Raw genomic sequence first — 21,419 nt, 5'->3', positions numbered from 1 at the left:
AGGCTACTGCTTGATTGACATCAATCAAGGTTCTAGGAAATGTGGAAGATCCTTTTGACTAGGTAGGGAGAGTAGGATGAGACTCTTAGGATTTGATTGAGGAACTTGGCTTTCTACTAAGAATGTATAAATTTGTGTTTCAGTCACAACAAACCATCCATTCACTGGCTGAATTCCCTCCTAGGAGTTTTAGACATAGAGAATTTAAACCAAATATAGACTCCATTTGAGTTGCATAGATCCAGTGTTAGGACAGAAATATTCACACTTTCAGGCAACTAGCCATATGGCTTTGAAAAAGAATGCATTTTTAGTTCATGAGGGAAGATCTTTGGAAATTAAAAAAAACATTTTGAGTCCTGATAAACCAATTAAGTCGAGACGAACCATTCAATGGAAAGCCATTGGCTGCTGTGTAGGAAAGACAGACCTTTAGCCTGAAGTGCTCTCTGCATGTCTGCCACTTCTTAGGGCTGTTTTAAAAAGATGAATATATTCCTGGCATACTCATTGAGAAATGTGGCAGTGGTCTTGGCCATTGGGAGATGGCTCCTGATTTGTCTATCAGCATGCATCTGTGGGCTTGGGCCCTGGAACCTGGGAGGGTGGGAAGCTGGGGGGCAGGGGGAGAGGTGTGCATGGTTGGTAACACCAGCAGTGGTCTAGGAAGAAGAGGGCGGATGCTGGCAGTGGGGACGCCTTATATATATCTCCTGTTAGGGGCACAAGTTTCGTTATCAGGAAGCTCAAAGGATGACACAGATTTTAAAAAATTTTTTTGTTAATGGCTTTGAAGGAAAGAAGAAGTCAGAAATGTTCTGTCCCCGAAGACTTAATGTTTTTATGCAGATTATTTCACTAATGATTAGTATCAGAAAAATAGGTTCTTGGTAGTCCTTATAATGATCTACTATGGCATTCATGCCAGCAAATCCTGCCCATGAGCTATATTTCCTTGTGGTTGGATTCAGTGGCTCTGAAATAGACCATGGGACTTCCAGCTTGCTTTTGATCACCCGAGTTTAGAAAAATGTTGAGCTTGTCTGTGGCTCAGTTCTCTGACTTGTAAGATGAGAGTAACTCCCTTCTATGAGTTAAATGAGGCACTTCAAGCCAGAGGGATGGAAGTCAGCCTCCCTATAGGCTAAGCTATTAATGCAAATATTTAATTACTATTTCATCATTGGTTATTTCCATGGTTGTACGTCTAGGTCTGACAGATCGCCCTGTAGGCACCCGTCACAGTGTGGATAGTTGAAGAGCCAGCAGCAGCTGTCTATTATCTCTGCAGAACTGTTTATATGTTAGAATTCATGTCCTTAGCATGGTCCGTGCTAATCTGAAGCCTCCTTTCCATGAGTGCTTGCTTCCTTAAAGGAGATATTTTGATTATTTGAGGCACTTAACACCAGACTGAGAATAATCCGCATTTATTGTGTGGTTTTGTTTGGGAATCACCTTGTTCCACCGTCCATGCAAGCCTAGCAGATCCTCAGATCCTATTCCAATTCCACCATAGCTTGAGGAACAGCTGAGAGAGCATGGCAACTGGCTTAAGGAGGCACACAAGGAGTGTCAAGAGAGAATTTGAACCCATGTTTACCCAGGACAAAATGCTTGCATGTGGCATTGGAAGGAAATTCTCTAATACATTTTAAAATTATCTAAAATTGTTTTATAAAAGGATTATATGGTTATTATGTTATATTAATGTAAAATATTTACAAGTCTACCCAAGACTATTCCACGGCTCATAATTAGAACATGTACGCGCATGCTCACGCTCAAGCACACACACACACACATGCACACACACACACACACACACACACGGACACACAGACACACGGACACATGGGGCGGGCTGAAATCTTTTTTTTACTCCTCCAGCTGGCAGTCTGTGGTTTTCCATTCTCTGCCATGCAACTTGCTGCCCTATGGTAATGCACATCTGGCAGCAACATGGACAATGCAATATTCAAACTCTTCCCTCCCTGCTTCCCTCTCACTCTCCCTCCGTCCCATACAGGAAGAGATTCCTTTACCATGTTCCATGGTGGTCAGCAATTATTCACCAGAATGTGTTCTAGAGGAGTGGCTAATTTCTTGACACTGTTTATCAGGGTAGAATTAAGCCTTTATTTAATATAAACCCAAAGGACATAAGACAACTCTGGGTTTATTTCTATTTTTTAGATCCTTATTTTGCTATTATTATGATTATTGTACGCCTTATCACTCCACCCAGGCATAATTCTTTATGGAAGCCATTCCTGCTTTGTACTCTCCGGGGAAGACCTTAGAGTTCTTATGCCATTGCTTTTCCTATGCAGCATTAAAGCCATAGTTTAAGGTGCTTGGCTCTGTCTCTAGATGATGCCTGAGGTTTCGGGCTGGTGAGCAGATGGGGAGCACTGAGTCCCATGGGATCTGTAGGAGAGGCTGGGACTGACTGCAACAGTTGGCCACATCAGTGACTACCCTCAGCATCACCTCTAACCTTATCCCAATGCTCAACCTAACCGCAGTGTCTTCTGTGTAGTAGCGTTTAGTGCATATTAATCTGGCTTTCTGGTTGGATGAATGAACACCAACCATATCAGGAACCGATTGACAACTGGATATATCACAAAGCATTAGTTGTAAGAATTGCTGATCATTACAGAACCCGAAAGCAATGAGAGTGTATAAAGAAACTTCAATGCTTGCTCTAGATATACTGAGAGAACCAAGCTCTTATGAGCACACGAGGACCACTGGGTTTCTGGTATCAATCGTGTTTCACATAAGCATAAGAGTATCCTATAATAACCAAATTAATTGTCCATGAGAGTTCTGGGGTAGAGTACCAGAGCCCTTACCTGTCTGTGCTGTTGAGTGACTTGATATCCCAGGCCTGCGATGGGCTGAGGCTGCATTTTCTGAAGCATGATCTTTTGCTGAAGTGGCAGGGGTGATCTTAGCAAAGACTGGCTTGATAAAGGTTGGGTGGGCTGGGATGGTGGCTGCTGCTGCTGCTGCTGCTGCTGAGCTGCCAGCGAGCCTTGCTGTTGCTGTTGTTGCTGCTGCTGCTGTGGCTGCTGCGGCGGCTGCTGCTGTGGCTGCTGCGGCGGCTGCTGCTGTGGCTGCTGCGGCGGCTGCTGCTGTGGCTGCTGCGGCTGCTGCTGCTGAGTATAGTGCAGGAGAGAAGGCTTGCTCTGGGAAGGCAAAAGAGAAGGCATCTGCTGGTTTGCTTGGTCTGAGTTAAAATGGAACAGAGGCTTGGTGTTGCCATGTCGGGGCTCCAAGGTTGAGTGTGGGTTGTTAATAAAACTTCGACTGAGATCCTGAGTCTTTTGCTGCAGAAGCACATCCAGGTGTCCAGCCTGGGCTGAGGGGCTAGCCTTGTACGTATAGTTGGTCACTGCTTTGGACTGGTTGCTGCTGCTGACTACACCAGGCATAGATGACCCCTGTGGGTTGAATGGCTGTTGGCCGAAGGAAGGACTGGGGATGTTTTCCTGCACAAATGCCCCTGGGGATGGCCCAGCAGAGGATGGCAGGGCTGGCCAGCTGGGAGGAGTCTGCTGCTGTTGCTGCTGTTGCTGTTGTTGCTGCTGCTGCTGCTGCATCCGTGCATGCTGCTGGCGATTTGCAGCTATCTGCTTGAGCTGCTGGGCATGGGATACTTCTTGCCAGCTTGGCAGGGCCCTATTTGTTCCTGCTGCTGTCTGAGGCTGAGGCTGACTCTGGGGAATTGTGGGGATTGGGGATGAAGTAGTGAGAGCAGAGTTGGCCAAGGAGAATGCAGGGCCAGCTGATGGGGGCCTTAGCTGGGGAGAGCCTGAGGTGCCCTGGGTCAAACCAGGTGAATATTCGCTTTTGATAATCATCTTCTCCATGGGCAGGGAAGGTCTAGGTGTACTCCTCTGGCTCTGCTGACCCAAGTCAATGCTGAATGGGTCGTCCTGCTTAATAGTGGCATTGATCATGTTCTCCAGTTCTAGGTCACTCATGGGAGGCACTGATATGTTGGTCAGCTCATTGAACAGTTCCTGCAGTTCAGGGTCCATCAGTTGCTCTCCAGGGTCATCTCCAAACCGACTCTCCTGTGTCATTTGATTATCCACACGCTTACTGCAAGACAGGGTCTCCCCAGGCTCTTTCTTCACCTCTTTTAAGCCCATGTTAAACATAGTGTTGCTAGGAGAATGCACAGGAGGGGGCGGAGCGCCAGTCTTTCTCAGGGGTGCTTGGCTCATGGTCAAGGGTCCTGGCATCATATGACTTTGTCCATTATTTACTGGGAGGGTCCCTTGACCTGTGGAAAGGTTCTCCCCAACCCTGATCCTTTTGATATCGAGGAACGAGTTGTTGACAAAGCCATTGGGCCTCTTGCTGTTGGCAGGAGACAGGTTGATTATTTGTTTCCTTTTCAAGGAGCCCTGGAGCTGAAAGACAGAAAGGACATAAAACAGACATGTTAAGATTTCGATTCAATTTTACCAAGTGCAATGCTATACTTTATTTTAAGAAACATTACTTTCCAGCTTCTATGCTCAATATTTAAACATTTAACTAAAAAAACCCTTTATTTTGGTTTTCAGAAGCAGGATTTCATTTATTCCAGGTTGGTCTCAAACCTGCTATGTAGCTGAGGATACCCTTGAATTTCTGATCTTCTTGCTTTGGCCTTCCAACTGGCTGGGATTACAGATGTGCACTGCCATACCCAGCTTTTGTGGGACTGGGTATGAAACCTATGGTTTTATGTATATTAGGCAAACACTCTAATGCCTGAGTTGTAGCTCCTGCCTACACAAATTCAAACACCTGTTCCCCAAGGAGACCTGGTCTGAAACATAATGGGATACACAGAAGAAAATGAAATTAGTTTAGAGGTCCCCAAAATCCCCATGATTGACATACAGGTTAATAGGAGAAAGGATTCTTATATCACATGTGAGGACTTATTCCCAGTACCTAAGCATGCTTTCTTTTTTTTTTTCTGGAATTGAGAGAAATATCTCTCCCACATGCACATACTACCCTATATATTCTAAGTGCTCACACTTTGACCAAGTTGGGAAATACCAATCAGTTAAAGGAAGTACAAAATTTCTAGCTTTGTTATATATCTCCCCCCAAGTTCAACTTTACCCTATTTTGTATCTTCTAAATAAGTTAGATAGCCCTCAGGTCCAAAGAGACCTCTTGAAAATCATTCATGGATTTTCTTTTTCTAATCCCATGACTTTGCATTTAGGGCTGTATTGGGCTACTTGACAAGAAGAGTTATTATCTGGACTCAGCCTGTTGCTGCACCCATGCTGTTCCCAGATCCTCCTTCCTCACTAAGACCTAGGATGTCTGGGTGCTCATACCCTGGGCCCCTTCATGCTGGAAGGGGTAATGCCACATGGAGATGCATTTATTAAATGAGACTTTTTTCTTCTGCTGCTGTGTTAGTTAGTGTTCTTCAGCTGTTGAAGAGACACCACAATGACTACAACTCCTATATTTGGGGGCTTGCTGACACTTCAGAGGGGTTAGTATATTATCATCATGGAGGGAAGCCAGCAAGCATGGTAGTAGAGCAGTAGCTGAGAGCTTGGCATCCTTCTCTGTAGGCAGTGGGAAGAGAGCGAATGACACTGGACATTGCATGGACTTTAGAAACCTCAAAGACCATTCCTAGAGACACACCTCCTCCAACAAGGCCACGCCTCCTAATTCTTCTCGAACAGCTCCGCTAACAGGGGACCAAGCATTCAAGCATATAAGTCTATGTGGGGCAACCTCATTCAGACAGCACAGCCACTAAACCTTGCAGCAAAACCAAGGTATTGAGAAACAATATTGCAAATGCGTTTTAAGAAAAGGTGCTGGGGGCAGACCGAATCACGCTTACTTTCCAATGCTGTCACCACGCAACTTGCTTGTCTGAGTCTCAGTTTTCCAACCTAAAAGCATTTTCATAGAAAGGATCTAGATAACTTATGTAAAAGTTGGCACAGTGCTTACTGTAGTAATTTCATAAACTATAGCTACGGCTCACTGTGTTGTGCGTGTCTCCCCACAGTAACATGTCTGTGCAGTCATAATGCCAAATCACTTCATTCCCTTTCCTGGTGAGCAGACTGAAGGCTGGGACCCTCACATCCATAGAACAAGGTTGCAGGACCATGGAGCCATATCAATAAATGTTTTAAGAAGATAAAGCATTCGTCACTGGTTTCCTGAACAAACAACTGGTTTGTCTCTAAAACAAGAGCTGTACCCACCACAGTATGGCTTCCATGACTCTGCTCACAGACCTAAATTATTTAATGTGCGCTCAGGATAGTTGCCAAAGTTAAAATGCTTTTCAGAAAGTTATACCACTTCTCTCCCTTCCCTTCTTATTTATAGATACCCTCTTGTCCTCTTGAAGACTTCAGAATTAAGCAAAGGAAATTCACAAAACTATATATACCTTATGCACCAGGGGTTTTAAACATGATGGCTTTATTCTGGGCATCTGCCTAACTGATCATTAGATATACATTAGGTGTGCATTATAGATTAAAAAAAAAAACCAAGGCTCACAGGGATAAATTCACTCTTCCAGGTCACAGAACTAGTAAGTGGTAGGTCTGCTTGGGTCTAAAGCCCACCATTTCCATCCTGTTATATTTCAGAAAGCTAGTCTAGGCTCAAGGCTCACATGGCAGGAAGGGGGCCAGAGGCAGCGAGTACAGAGCCACCTTAGAATTTAGGTAAAATGGGGCCGAATTGGGGATGGGCAGGATGCAGAACAGGACTGGTCAGTTCTGTGAACTGTGAACTGTGTCCCTTGCCACCGGGCTCATCAAGGCCTGCTCCGGCTGACCCTGTGCACTGCCTGGCTTTTTGCTGACTGCTAACAGGAAAGCAACTTGACCCATGCTGGGCCAGTCGATTGTCTATCAAGACTGTAGACTTGGGGAAAGTGAGACCAGATCCACTAGTAGGGCTGGGAGCTGTTGCAGAGGCATGGTGGAAGTCCGCTCTAGAGCATGGAAGCAGAGTGGAGAGGGTCTCTGCATCTTTGAGACACTGTGGAATCTTTAGGGTCTTCTTGTCTGTTCAAGTTAGTATGAATGGGGCTAAAGCTACTAGCCAAGTGCTCTAACCCTGTCCCTCCAGAGTCCTGATGTCCCATCAGGGATGAGCAAATTGAAGCCAAGGGCAGGGCTTCCCCAGCCTTTTCTGCTGTCTTCTTTTCTCACACAACAATGGCAGCCAGCCCCATGTTAAGCAGAAGCCCAAGGTAGCCATCACCTAGGGTAGAGAGAAGCCGGCCGGCCCAGAGAGTCAGCCATGTTGCTTGTGCTTCATATCAGAATGAACGGCATTTGAAGAATCTTTTATCCAGTAAGGAACAATAGAATCCATTCTTTTTCCAGGTTTGTGTTTTCACCTTTGATTTATTTTCTATTACTTTGAAAAAACAAAAATCACTGAAAACTTGTTCTGCCAGATTCTTCTCTTGCTCCACGCATCCCCCTCCCGCCCCAGCTGCACACACTGCAGGATGCAGCTTGCCCTCCTTCTGTGGGCTACCAGGAGCACAGAAGCAAGTGCAGAAGGAGCTATCTGGTTCTTTCTGGAAGTAGTTGGATCAACGGTTATTTATTCAGGCTGCCTGCACCAGACATTGAGCTAAGCAAGCTCTTCACCTGGGTAAATGATTCTTACAGCTTTCAGATTCTCCAAAGTAACTCTTTTAAGTGTTCTTTCGGTACTTTACCCTTCCCCTGTGTTTTCTAGATAAGAAAGGTAAGGACTGAGTACCAATTCTAGATTGCACATGGCCTAGTCAGCAGCGAAACTAGGAAACCAATCAAGTGCTTCCAGGGCAGACCTTGCTCTCAGATGTAAATGCTACCCACATCCACTGAAGGGCCAGGCACTGACAGCTGCTTCTGAAATTGAGTCACTGTTCTACGGAAGACTCCCTTCTCAAACAGAGTACACCGATGCCGCAAAGCAGCGCGCCAGTACAGGCCAACCTGGCCCCAGCACTCTGCCTCTTGATGTTGACATACACCTGGTTCTCTTTCAGCTTTTACCACATCTCATCTAACTTGTTCTGGATGCAGCGGTGAGGCAGCAAAGAAGAAAGAGCACTAGGAAGATGGACAGCATGTCCAGGGCATGGGCAAGGACATCCAGGACCCCTGCGGATGGATGCCGGGGAGAGAATGGTGACATCATTGGTTTGAGGTTGCTAGAGAAATCTCTTGATGTCGGCCTGAAGCTCCAGTGTAAGAGAGAAGTGAGACGAGAGGTCACTCCATCAGTAAAGAAGATTTGCTAAGTACACGGAGAGAGCTCCGAGCCACATCTTATCATATTGCTCTGGGTTTCCAGGAGATGCTGCAGCTGACCAGGCTGGAGACAGAAGACACCGTCCTCCAACCCCCACAGTACCTGCTCCTTTACTCTTCCTTACTGTGTATGGCCAAAGAGCATCTTGAATTTTTCACGAGAAATCCAAGTTGCTGTGTTGATTTGTGAGGTTATGTACTGAATGCACACCCTGGCTGGTCAGCCGGGGGGCTTCCCTGGGGTGCAGCCTTCCAGCAGCAAGTCTCATCTGGTTTACATTCCTCAGGGAGTCCTGACTTATGTTGAGATCCAGCAGCCCGCTGCTCTTCACCCCAGTCCTTGCTCAGTCTTCCCTCTGAACACCCCTTGTCTTTTGAGACAGACGGTCTCTGCTGGGGTGGGCACAAGCATGCTTAGGCTAGGCAGGGTCTACCAACAGTGACCTGTCTTTCGGGGCTGGGGTGGAAGCGCAGAGGGCACGTGTGGAGGACTGTGACCCATCGGTAAACAGCGCTGTTTGAAACAGCTGTGCTTCTCTTCTCCAAAGGCCTTGAAACATAAACTTCCTGGAGGGCTTTGAAAGCACCATGGTTGCACAATTCTCTGGTTTCTGTTTCTTCCCCTGCCCCCATCCTGTCCCACAAACTAAATGCACCCTTTGTCTCCATTGCTGCCCTAGAAATAAGGAATGTACCTCACAAAGGTAACAATTCAGCCCATAGGCCACAGTCTCCCCCCTGCCTCCCCCCAAGTAGATTCCTGTCCCTCTCAATCAGGCAAACATGCAGGAACCAAATCTGTAGCTGCCTAGAAATGTGTGTGTGTGTGTGTGTGTGTGTGTGTGTGTGTGTGTGTGAGTTTTACAGTCCATTAGAGATGGGATTGATGCTAGAAATTAGAGATGATCCAGACAGAGACCAACCCAAAAGGTCATGTGTGACTTCTCACTGGTTCTTATAGATATGTTTGGGATCTTGGAATAAATCCTTTGAGCTCATTACAACTCTAGAAAGTGTGAATAATTCCTCACTGGTTCTCACTTCCTCTTAGAAGGGTCATTTCCAAGTTTATCGTCAACCATCAAAATCATTGAAAGAGAGAAGAGACTGGAGATTTGAGGCCTTTTCCAAAGACATTAAAAAGCTTCCTTTCGGCTGGATGTTGGTGGCACACGCCTCCAATCTCATTACTCCGGAGGCAGAGGCAGGTGGATCTCTGTGAGGTCAAGACCAGCCTGGTCTACAGAGTGAGTTTCAGGATAGTCAGAGGTGTTATACAGAGAAACCCTGTCTCAAAAACAACAAAACAAAACAGCTCCCTCTCTGTTTTGGCACTGCAGAAATCTGGACTTCTCTGTGGGTAAGTGTTGCTGGATCGAGTATGTCTGACCTGCTTGTATGCTCTTTAAGTATGGGCCTTAGCTCCACTTTCCTGAGCATGGAGCTGCCATGACACTTGCTGTGGCTGAACTGCTTCCTAAAGTAGTTGAAGTGTTTGTCTCAGTCCCTAGGACACTGGATCCTTTTAGCCACTCAGCAGCCGAGCAAGAGTGAGAAGTCTGTAGCTTGTGGGGCACTCTGCCATGCTGACACACAGCCCACTGGCATTGGTGTGATCATGCCTTCATGTGAATGTGAAGCCCTGAGAACCGCAGCCATGAAGAAGCCAAACAGCACCAACGTGAAGCAAAACTGAAGGAGGAGGGGATGGACTCAGGGTGGATGTGCCCAATGAGACAGTCCCAGACTGGCATACAAGGCTCATCCCGACTGACTCCATGCTGGGCGGAACACACTGGAGTTGTAGAGCAACAAGGCACACTTCCAGTGTGAATTTTAGGCAGATGTGCACTCCTTTAAGAAAATTTGTGGGGAATGTGTTGGTTGGGAGCTCTGCCATTGGTAGACCCGGTGAGGTCGTATACTAGATGTGTTTGAAAATTCTGTCCATAACTTTGCTCCACATGACTCAGACTCTGACAGACTTCATCACTTCAACACAATAGCCATTCTTTATAAAACCTAAGATAAAGTTGAAAATTATTTGCTTATTCTTAAGACATGATTTCAGTATATACATACATGTATACATATTTATGCATGTATGTATATATGTAAAAATATCATGATGAAACTCACTATTTTGTATCCTAACTTTAAGATTAATTTTAAGAAATTCAAAGTAGATATTTTTCCTATGTAGACAACTACACTAAATAATGTCATTCCCAACTCATTCCATGATAATGTTATCCTTAGTCATCCTAGTCCCTATAATCATCACAAGGACCTACTTGAGCCTTTCAGAGATGGGCTTGCTGTGTCATACACAGAAAAGAACACAATATTTTATAAAATCCTGAAGAAAAAAAAGAATAACTACTTTGTGCATGAAATACTTTATCCATGACTCACTTTTTGCCCAAAATATACCGAAGTGGATCCAAAGTAAATGCTATGTCTGAAATGCTGGCTCTGCTCCTACTGCCCAAAATGCCCCTCTCAGCAGAATGCGCAGTGCATTAAACATCATTAATCAAGGGGCTTCTCTCTCCCACTTCACTTGGAGGGTCCAGCTCCAGAGCTCTCTGGAAGGCTAGTTCACAGTCTTCTGCTTTCCCCGTATTCTTTGGCTCTGCTTTGATGATTTTAGCACTTTCTGTCTTGTATTGTTCTTGGCAACTGGTTCGGGTATGTGAGTTTTTCACTTAACTATGATTTCAAAAGTCAACAGAAGAGCAGCTTCTCATGGCCCCAAAGCCCATCCCATCTGTAGCCCAGGGAAATGCTCACGGACTGCCTGGTGATTTGTCTTATTAGGCAGCCAGTGGTCTGGGCACTTGATTAGTCAGTGTGGGCCACCTATGTCTCTCTGTTCTCTGCCTGTGCGCACGAAGGAAACCTGCTTCTGTAAGCCTCGCTGACTGATACCATTGCTTGTCCAGGTGGAAAGCTGTTGTCTGCTGGGTCAGAGAGCATCCGCATTGTCTGTTCATCGTTTGTGGCTGTAGTATGGCTACTGACATGCTCCATCTGCTCATAAAGCAAAGTCAAAGCCTCCTGCAGCTTCATGCCAGCCTTTGTTACCTTTAGAGGCTCAGGGGACTTAGATAGGTATCAGAAGTCCCTTTCCTTCCCAGCCTCTGGTTCTAAGCCACTCTTCTCCGTTTTCAGATGCTCTCTGCTTTCAGTGCATTATGAACTCTGACCTTTTATCTCACCTCTTTTGGACCATGCAGCAACAAAAATTGTGTCCTATTCAGACCCAACATACCCAACCGCAACCATATTCCTTTTCTCCTCCCTCACCCTGTTCTCCCCTCCCCTTTTCCTCTCTTGTTGTCGTTCCCTTCCCATTCTCTTTCCTCTCTCCATCTCTCTCTAATACTAAAACAATCATTTCATTGCAGGTACCTTGTATATGGCTCTTTCCCTCTGGTGTGCACCTCCTTCCAGGGCTCTGTGCTCTTACCATAGCCAGCTCTAGCTCTCTCTTTCCTTTCCTCTCCTCCAAGGGTGGATCCAGTGGAGGTTTTTCTCATGATTTCCCCATCTGAAGATTGTTACTCTTGTCTTTCTGCAATTACTTGGCTATTTCCTTGACAATACTTACAATTTTAAATAACTTTATTAATTAGCTTCCATTTTTAAAGTTTGTCTCCCACATTATAAAATAACTTGTAGGGAAAGACTTAAAGGCCATGTTGTTGTTTTTAAACCACTGCATATTATCTTTAATGTGACTCAAATAAATCTGAGAACGAGAAGCGTGTTTAAAGCAAACAAAGATGTTTCTAAGAGGCTTTGAGATGCTGAAGGAAGTTCTGGTGGTGGAAGGCGTTTTCTTTTCTTTTTTGTATCTTCTAATTGTCAAGATTTTCTGTTTTTCTGCATTGACACATATTACCTATAAAACTCATTGGCATGGGCTGCCCCGAATTATCTCTGCCCTTGCTAACCACATCCCCACATTCCTGAGTAAAAGGTGCTAATCTAGACCATTTCATTGAAGCAGCCCCAGCAGACAGTGCCAAGGTGTACTATGGGCTCAGATTGAATGTTTTAACTGCTCCTCTAGCAATGGATGATGGAAACAAGGCTCCCCCTGCCCTAGAGTTGTGAATATTTGAAATGAGAGCCTTGGCTGCCCTGGTGGTTTTGAAGAATGGCCCCCAAAGGCTCATAGATTTGAATACTTAGTCACAAGGGGGTAGATTAGGAGGTGTGACCTTGTTGGAGGAAGTGTTCACTGCTTTGAGATTTCAAAAGCTGTGCCTACAGATCAGGACATAGCTGTTAGCTGCTTTTCCAGCACCGCAGCTAACTGCTACCACATTCCCTGCTGCCACTCTCCCTGCCATGATGATAATGGACTAAGCCCCTGAAACTGTGAGCAAGGCCCAATTAAATGCTTTCCTTTCTAAGAGTTGCCATGGCCGGTGCGTCTCTTCAGAGCACTGGAACGGTGACTAAGGCAGCTGGTCTCCTGACTGGAGTCATTTTCAGCAACACACAGGAAGCGTGCCTCATCTGCAGGATGTAGGAGAACGGAACTGGCCCAGTGGGAGAGGCAGGAGGAGAGAGCAGACTGAGGCCCGGAGAGTTTCATGGCTTCCGATGTTTAGGGGGTTCACTGCCATCCCTACTATTTACTCTTTAACACTTGTCACATACAGGCCTTTACCTTTCATCCCCAGAGCCACTTTAAGAAGGGCTCCTGCTCTTTGCAACACACTATTCCTAACTACAACAGGGATGCAAACAAGCCAATAAGTACATTCAAATTAAACTTTTTATAGCATAAACAAAAGCTAAAAAGCTAAACACACATTTATTTTGGTTTCTTTTTCATCTTTCCAAGTTATCCCCACTCTTCCACAGCTTTTATGAAGGAAGGACCTTCTTAATAAAAAATGAGATCTGTTCAGTACAATAGAGATTGAACAGGGCCCTCTGTTGTCTCCACATCTCTACACGGTATTCATGGGAGGTCTTGAGAGTAAATCTCCACCCATCCTCCCCTCAGAGCAGAAGAACAATCTGGAAATGAAGCTTCTGTGGGAATCATGTTTGGACAGCTAAGGACTGCCATGGGCGAGCTGGTTTGTGTGCAATCACCCGGATACAGAGGCAGGATGAGATCTTTTAAGACGTCTCTGCTGGGTCAGGCTCATCTTTACCTCAATCTCATGGGAACACTAAGCAGTGTTTAGAAGGTAGGTTGGCAAAGTCCCTGAAAGCACCAAACAGTGCCTTTGATGTCCTTGGCACTGATGTCTTCATTTTTTGAAAGTTTGGGAGAAATACTTTCTTCTAGCAACTGTCTCCAGGTTCAGTGGAGAGTGTTGATGTGTTTTCTCTTTTCTGAATGCCAGTGTGAGTAACTGTGGCATCCACACAGACAGAAGCTCTGCAGAGAACCGCAGCGCTATAGTCCCTGCTCACTTTCACATCAAAGGCACAAGGGAGTGGAAACCTCCTAATTGGTTCTATGAAACATGAAGAGGTTTGCAAACGTACTTTGTTATATTTGAAACAAACAAACAAACAAACAAACAAAGACCCCAAATCTGTACTTCAGATAATTAAGACCTTCTACACCAGAAAATGAGACCTATGAGCATATAGAAAATCCCCCTTGCTTTCTGAGAAATGAATTTTTTTTCTACTTAAACTCTATGATTGCCATGCATTTATGGGAAGTGTTTCTTGATGATTTAAGTGACAATCAGTGAGAGATGGTGAAGCCCCAACATTGCCTGCATTAGAAGTATTCTTTGGAGCGCTGTCTTACAGCAACACGCTAACCTGGTGATTACAGGGTGGGGGGGATTGCTCTACCTGACAGATTCTACTTCTTCATGTGTGGCCAGCTTCTTCGAAGAGGAAAGAAAAAATTTAAAAACCACCTATGTTGGAAAATAAATCTTTTGAACAAGCAAAAATGGAACCAATTCTCTGTTAAAGCAGAGACCTGGGACTGTGAGGATGAGCGAAGTCCCCTAGAAATCACTGTGCTCTCAAACGCTGTCTCTACACAAGAGCATCATCCAGCCCTTCCCCACCACGGTTCTGAGGAGGAACCTGCACTCTCTCCTCGGCCTTCACTCTGCAACATTCCTTAAAGTAAAACTCAACACTGTGTATTGCTCTGTCTGCCTAATATATCAGAAGGTACAGCTTCAACTCAGGAATCTTATGACTCTCAGAAGTCCCCTAGCTGCTTACTGTATTTGACTTTTAAACACGACTCAGGACTGAGATAAACTGAGACAACTCCCAACACACAAACACGCAACAGTTGCCACCTTGTGAACTGGGGACTGAGGCCACTGGGACATGGACTCACATACCACGAACACACATTTCTCTGTTGGACCTACTTTGTAATTAGCATTATAGCTAATTTCTGGCTGCATTTCTGGAGGATAAAATGCCTCATTGCCCCCAGCCCTGCCTAGGTCTTTGCACTGCTGTCTGTTTCTGTCATCAGACCTGAGTCCTCTGATTGGTATGTTTGGTTCGCTAGCATCCAACCCCAGCTCCAGACTCTCTCCTGAGCTGAGGAGATGCCAGTGGGAAGGAGCTTGCACAAGCCTGAGGACCTGAGTTTCAATCCCCAGCACATGTTTAAAATGCCAGGTGCTTCTGTGCACATCTGTGAGCATTGTGTTTTAGGGGCGGAGACAGAACAGGGGTTGGGGTTTGCTGGCTGCCAGATGAGCTAAAGAAAATCCACCAACTCCAGATTCAGAGAGAGATCCTGTCAAGGGATTAAGGTAGAGAGTGGCAGAGCACGGCACCCGGGCATGGGCATGTACAGGTGACACATGACAATGCCCACCACAAGAGTGCCAATGACACGCTCTCTCCCGGAGCACACATGATCAGTCACCATATCAATGTTTGGGTTCCCTTGTGCACTTACTGACCTCGTAGTTGTACTTCTTGTTATTATGCCTTTTAAAGTATCTCAGTAAATAGTAAAAGCATCATTTTGTGTCCTTAATGCCTCTGGAGGCAATTTATTGTAGTGAGGTACCAGGGACTGGATTCAAGTCTTTATTCTACTTCCTACAAAACAGGCAACAGATGCGCAGCACCGTGTAACCCTCTCTGCCTCAGTTTCCCCTCTTTATAATGAGGATAAAAATTTCAACTCAGTAGATGTCAAATGTGACAATGTCTATAAAAGTTATAATTCAAATTGTGGCAAATAACCAAATATTAGTAGATGCAGGTCTGATGCTATGATTTGATAAGATAAAGCTGACCCCTGCCAGACCTCCAAGAAGAGGGGAGCAGCTGCAGGCTTGATGGGCACAAATGGCTAGTTATTTGATAAATTCCAAATTTATAATGAAGGGTTCATAAAACCCAGACAGCCGGGTTTTGGAGAGCATTCAGGCTACGGACACTGTGGGGATTCCTAGAGGTTAGCATGCCCAGAGAAGGCCAGGGCATTTCCCCTCCCCCTCTCCTGAGACCCCCCCCCCTCCAGCTTGCACATCGCCACCCTTGGTAACTGCCTCTATAATGTGTTGGTAAATATGCTGGGTTTTAATGAGCTGCGCTAGCCAACTATCCAACCCTAACTCAGAGTCAGGTCACTTCAAACCTAGGACATGACCTCAGGCTTGTGATTGTCATCTGAGGTTAGAAGAAGCCTGTGGGTCAAAGTCCTTACCCTGTGGTGTCTGGTGCTGTCTCTGAGATTTAGTTGGTACCATGGTTATGCCCTAAAGAATCATGGGTTGGAAGCTTGGTATCTAATGCTGCAATGTGGAGAGGTGATGGAACTTTTAATACTTGACCGGTAGGGTTTGGGCTATAATAATTAGGTCAGTGGGGCTTCTGCCTTGAGAAGAGAGGAAGGTAGTTCTCCTGGGTGATGAGGGAGGGAGAGAAGAAGATAGTTCTCCTGGGAGATGGGAGGAGGAAGAGAGGAAGGTAGTTCTCCTGGGTGATGGGGGAAGAAGAGAGGAAGGTAGTTCTCCTGGTAGATGGGGGGAGGAAGAGAGGAAGGTAGTTCTCCTGGGTGATGGGGGAGGGAGAGAGGAAGGTAGTTCTCCTGGGTGATGGGGGGAAGAAGAGAAGAAGGTAGTTTTCCTGGTAGATGGGGGGAGGAAGAGAGGAAGGTAGGTCTCCTGGGTGATGGGGGAGGGAGAGAGGAAGGTAGTTCTCCTGGGTGATGGGGGAGGGAGAGAGGAAGGTAGTTCTCCTGGGTGATGGAGGGAGGAAGAGGGAAAAAGAAGAGGAAATAACAGTATTTGTAGAATGGCCATCAACGGAAGGCTCTTTCTAGGTGTCGCACAAAACCGTGGCTGCCTTATCAATAACCCAAGGCAGGTTCTCACATTTTTGTACCTCGATTATTCTCATCTTTAAATGCACAAAGGCTGGCAGAGGTAGCTCAGTGAGACAGAGTTTGACTAGTATGCCGAGCTCCCTGGCTAAATCCCTGATATCTCCAAAAGGGACAAAAATAACAGTTATCATAAAATCAATGCAAAATTCAATGAATATACACACACAAAGTCCTTCGGCATGTGGGGGGGGGGGTTCTGATCTGAATTTGTTGAAAGCCTGTGCTTTTTACCAAATTACACACTGGAGGGAACGTCTGCTTTACGAAAGGGAGTTATTTCCCAGGAAACACTGCACAGACAACGAGGCCTTCAGGGATTGTAAACACCAGCAAAGCTGTGAACAGGGCAGGCCCAGTAAGACAGTGTGAGGAAGCTGGGGAAGGGGCAGGAGCAGCCTTCCTGGCTTAGGGACCATGTGGGGAAGCATGGCCAGAGCGCTTCCAGCGGGGCAGTGACATGAGCTGTGGAGTACTTCAGACAGCAACTCAAACGGATGCTATTTCCGTGTGTGCCAGAGATGGCACGGCTTAAGCCCAAAGACCAGAAAAGTCTCAGTGCTCAGTATGACAAAAAGAACGAGTCTTGAACTAAATTGCTGTGAGTGGACATGCCACCACCCGTGGGGACAAACATAGCAGTCAGGAACCTAGTGAAGTGGATGGTTAATTACAGGTCGTGTGTGTGTGTGTGTGTGGTGGAAGAGAGAGGGAGGGAGAAGGAGGGGAGGAGAGAGAGAGTTAAATCCAAATCCAGAGTCTGGATTAGTGCCCAGATAGAAGTTGGACTCATTCACTGAGAAGAGGAATGTAGGGAGAGGATTGTGTTTCATGGCTACAGTGGGTGGCAGCCAGGCAAATGATGGGTTCAAGTTTGGGCACGTTGAATATGAGCTGTTTGTGGGGTGTGGAAGTGGCTGTATCCTTCAGGATGGCCAGGCAGGAGAGAGCCTTGGGTCCTTGACTAGCCTGGAAAGACTCCTAAGTGGTCAGCGAAGGTTTGCCTGCTTATCAGATGGCAGACAGGAGAAGGGAAAGTGGGGGAGCTAAACCCCAGAAACATCAAGACTTAAGGCGTGAGGAGGGCAGGGGCAGGTGGAGGTGAGCAAAGGGAAATGTCAAGGAGGAGGTGAGCTCTCCTCAGATAGAGCAGTGTCACCGTGGCAAGGCTGACTCCTGCGGAATGTGTGTACATTTGACAGCGGCTGGGGCTTAAGATAAGGGGTTCTGTTGTTAAAGAGAGAATGGGAGGCCGCAGGGTGGCCATTTCGGGGACAATGCTGCCTGGCGGTGTTTCCATTATCCTCCCAACCCTCTTTCTTGATCTTACTCTCTTTCTCCACTGCTCCAGGGTGACCACCCCACCCCACCCGGGCTTCTCTAGCACTCTGATAAGGAGTGTGCAAGGCTGTAAGCCCTCCCTCAGATTCTAAGTGGAAGGCAAGGAGCTTGCCTAGCTCTGGGGAAGGGAGAATGGATGCCAGCATTAGCAGGGACATGAACATCCATTCCAAGCAGAAGAGACATGTAAGAAGCCAAACTGTGAGACACAGACACCAAAGAGATGGATCTTCAATTCAGGCATTGTTTTTGGTCAAGCCTTATTCCTAAATGAGTAAGGGTATACAGGAAAACACTGTCTAGTGAACAAAAGTCCACCCCAGGGGAGCATTAAAAAGAAATGGATATCATGGGTGGCTTCAGTGAAAATTCCTGCAGCATACACCTTTTCAGAAACACAGGGATGAGAAAAACCTGCTTAAAATAATACCGTGCTTGATCACGACAACCAAAGACATTTCAAAGCACCGGGATCAGGTCTAATCATTTGTTAGATTAAGGTTGCATACGGGAATTGCTTTTGACCTGACAGTTTTATGCTCCTGAATCAGAAAGACTAGTGGGGCTTGTTCTGTGGATGCCTTTCACAGTGTATTTTCAAACGTATCATTTTCTCCATCAAAGAAAACATAGTCAGAACTCAAAAAGATATACAGCCAGAGGGAGGGAAGAATTTGACAATCCTTGATCCATCTCTGCATCAATTCAGACCAATTCCCATTATCTGAGCTCACCTAGATATTACATATCATTTCATTCTTGCTTTTCATATTTTTAAATTTTCAATATCATTTAGTAACATTATTTCTCCATGAGAATGAGAGCTACAGGTGCCTTTTTCTTCACTGCCTTTGGCAATAGAAAGAGAAAAGTTTTTTTTTTTCTCCAAATGACCTTTACCCATTCCTAGCAAATTCATAGCTTTATGACAGGTGCCAATACGGTCACAGGCAGACGCAATTTATCTTTGCATGCTGCTTCTCTGTGTGCACACGGAGCGTTCTTCCCTCCCGTTGTTTGACTTCTTTTAACTCAGCTCTGATCTCTCTAATCACAGTTTGGAATCCACCTGAATTTTCCAGCTGCAGCAGCTGAAAAAGCTGACATAGAGTCACTGAGACCCAGCTCTGAAAAGGATATGGCCCCTCTTTATTGGCGGGCACATGAAAAGATGTTGAATGGGAGGATTTCTTAAGCAAGATGCTGCATGCATGTAACCTCGATGTACTTGAGGGTGACACTGCCTCATATGCTGGCCATCTCCTCCATAATTAAAGGTGCAGCTTTGAAAGGGAATAGACGCGCTTGGTTTTCACAGGAAAGCATCATTATTCTTGCACTCCAGAGCCCACACTTTTCTATGCCCACTAGCAGAGGCATGGGGACTGCTCATGCAAATCTGTCCGTAGGCTGAGGGGAGTTCTTGGCTTTCTAGCGACATTCTTGCGTGAGGGAGAAAAAAATCTAATTTCATACAATTTGTTTCTTACAGTTCCTATAGCAATAATTGCCTACCACAGGGTTCTATTACTTGAGTCCTTACAAATGCTGCTTATGAGACAAAAGACCCTTGTGTGGAAGGTGAGAGAAGAGCACCAGTTGTCTGTTGGAAGAGATTAACACAGTGGTCAGTAAGTGATCTTCCTATGTACTACGAAGCGGTCCTTCTTACATTTTTCTGTTGCTGAGATCCCAAAACAACTTAGGGCAGGTAAGGGCTCACTCAACTCCTAATTCCGGGTGGCAGTCCACCCCCAAGGAAAGTCAGGGCAGGGATTTGAAGGCAAGGCTGCTTGCTATTCCACACAGAATCCCCTACAGTGAAGGAATTAAACTCATGGTGTGGACAAGAACTACAAAGAATGCTGCTTGCCAACTGATTGCCAACTGATTGCCTTATACTCTGCCTTCTCATAGTCCGGGACCATAGTCAGCCGTTGGTCAAGACAGTCCCCCACAGACATGCCCACGGCAATGTGATCTAGCCCACCAACTCCTTAATCGAGGTTTTCCTCTCAAACGATTCTAGGATATGGCAAGTTGACATTTAAAACTAACTGCACAGAAATCATGTAGGTATACAGCACTTAGGCATAACCTTGAACAATAAAGGCAAACGGAGCTCAGGCATTTCCAGATGTGGGTCTTAAGATCCGGTTTCTGCTTAGAACTCAGAGCATGCGGTACCACGAGGACCAGAATCTGCTGTCCTCAGGTCTTCAGGAAGTGTCCTTGAAGCCTCCAGTCTTTGGCGCTGGAGTCTGTGCATACCTCTCTGCTTTTCTGGAAGCAGCCGGACCAAAGAGCTGAGTTTGTCAAGTGCGCTCTTATTTTCCCTTAAATGTCAACAGGAGTATTGGACTGAGACCATCACAGCCTACGGGATACAGATAGTGTCTTAGCTTTTCTCCTCCTTCTGCTGTGTGGCAAAACACCTTTAAAAAGCAGTTAGAAGGTACCAGGGTCAGGGGGGAGCAGTGGTGGGCAGAGTAGAGGCAGCAGGACTTCATGCAGCTCTTACATTGCATTTGCAATCAGGAAGCATAGGGAGAGAGAAATACGCATATGTTTACTTCTGTTTTATTCAGCCCAGGATTCCTTGACTGGGAAATGTTCCTACCCATAGTTAAGGTGGGTCTTCCCTCATCAATCGATGTGGTAAAGATAATTCCGCACAAGCTTGCTCAGGGGTGAATGGAGAGCCTGTGAAATTGACAATTAACACTCTCACTGGTAGTGAACATGATTCAGGGGCCTCCAGAACCTAAAGGAGCAAAGACCCTTCCCACCCTCACCTGACCATACTTCCTAGGCATCAGGGAGCTCTGACCTTCACCTTGCCACCCCGCCCTCTTCATCACGTGTGAGTCCTGTGTGTACTCGCCAGCCCTTCCTTCTGTAATCTTAGCAGACTGAGAGAATAGCCAGCAATGGATTCCCAAAGCTGGTCTGACTCACGGTTTTGGTAACATAAGGCGCATCCTTGGCCTAATGGAAAAGTAAATGTTCTTTGAACAAAAACAGAGCCAAGAGCAGAAGTGTCAGAGCCAGTGGGTCAGCTGCCGAGGAAAACGCTGTCACGTTCCTCTGTGGGTTTGTCAGCAGGGAAAGCAAGCTCTGTGTTCTGCACTGTGGGCCCACTCTGTGTTTGAATCATGGAAAATCAGACAGCAACACACAAACACGCAGAAATAGGTTTGTGCTCTTCATTTTATGAACAATCTGAGTCTTGATTGTCCTTTTGCAGTGCGAAATGAAACACAGGGTTTCTGGCAGATGAAGGAGGAGGAGCGGAAAAAGAAAAAGTACTGGAGTAGAGTGGAAAGTTCCCTAAAAGAAAAAGAAAAAAGATGCACTTCCTCATCTTTCTTCATGACAAGCAA

The 21,419-nt window shown here is 45.9% G+C and overlaps 1 protein-coding gene across 1 annotated transcript in view; it reads right to left on the bottom strand.

Moving 5' to 3' along the window:
• Maml2 (mastermind like transcriptional coactivator 2) overlaps window positions 1-21,419 on the bottom strand; it is a 325,881-nt gene that overhangs the window by 94,897 nt on the left and 209,565 nt on the right. Inside the window, exon 2 of the mRNA XM_038324003.1 lies at window positions 2,862-4,430. Coding sequence (XP_038179931.1) covers window positions 2,862-4,430 — 1,569 coding nt within the window. The remainder of the gene's footprint in view (window positions 1-2,861; window positions 4,431-21,419) is intronic.

The sequence above is a fragment of the Arvicola amphibius genome, chromosome 3 (genome assembly GCF_903992535.2).
Source record: "Arvicola amphibius chromosome 3, mArvAmp1.2, whole genome shotgun sequence".
In the NCBI taxonomy this organism is placed as follows: domain Eukaryota; kingdom Metazoa; phylum Chordata; class Mammalia; order Rodentia; family Cricetidae; genus Arvicola; species Arvicola amphibius.
Note: the sequence above shows the minus strand (reverse complement) of the source record. Positions and strands in the feature narration are given on the sequence as shown.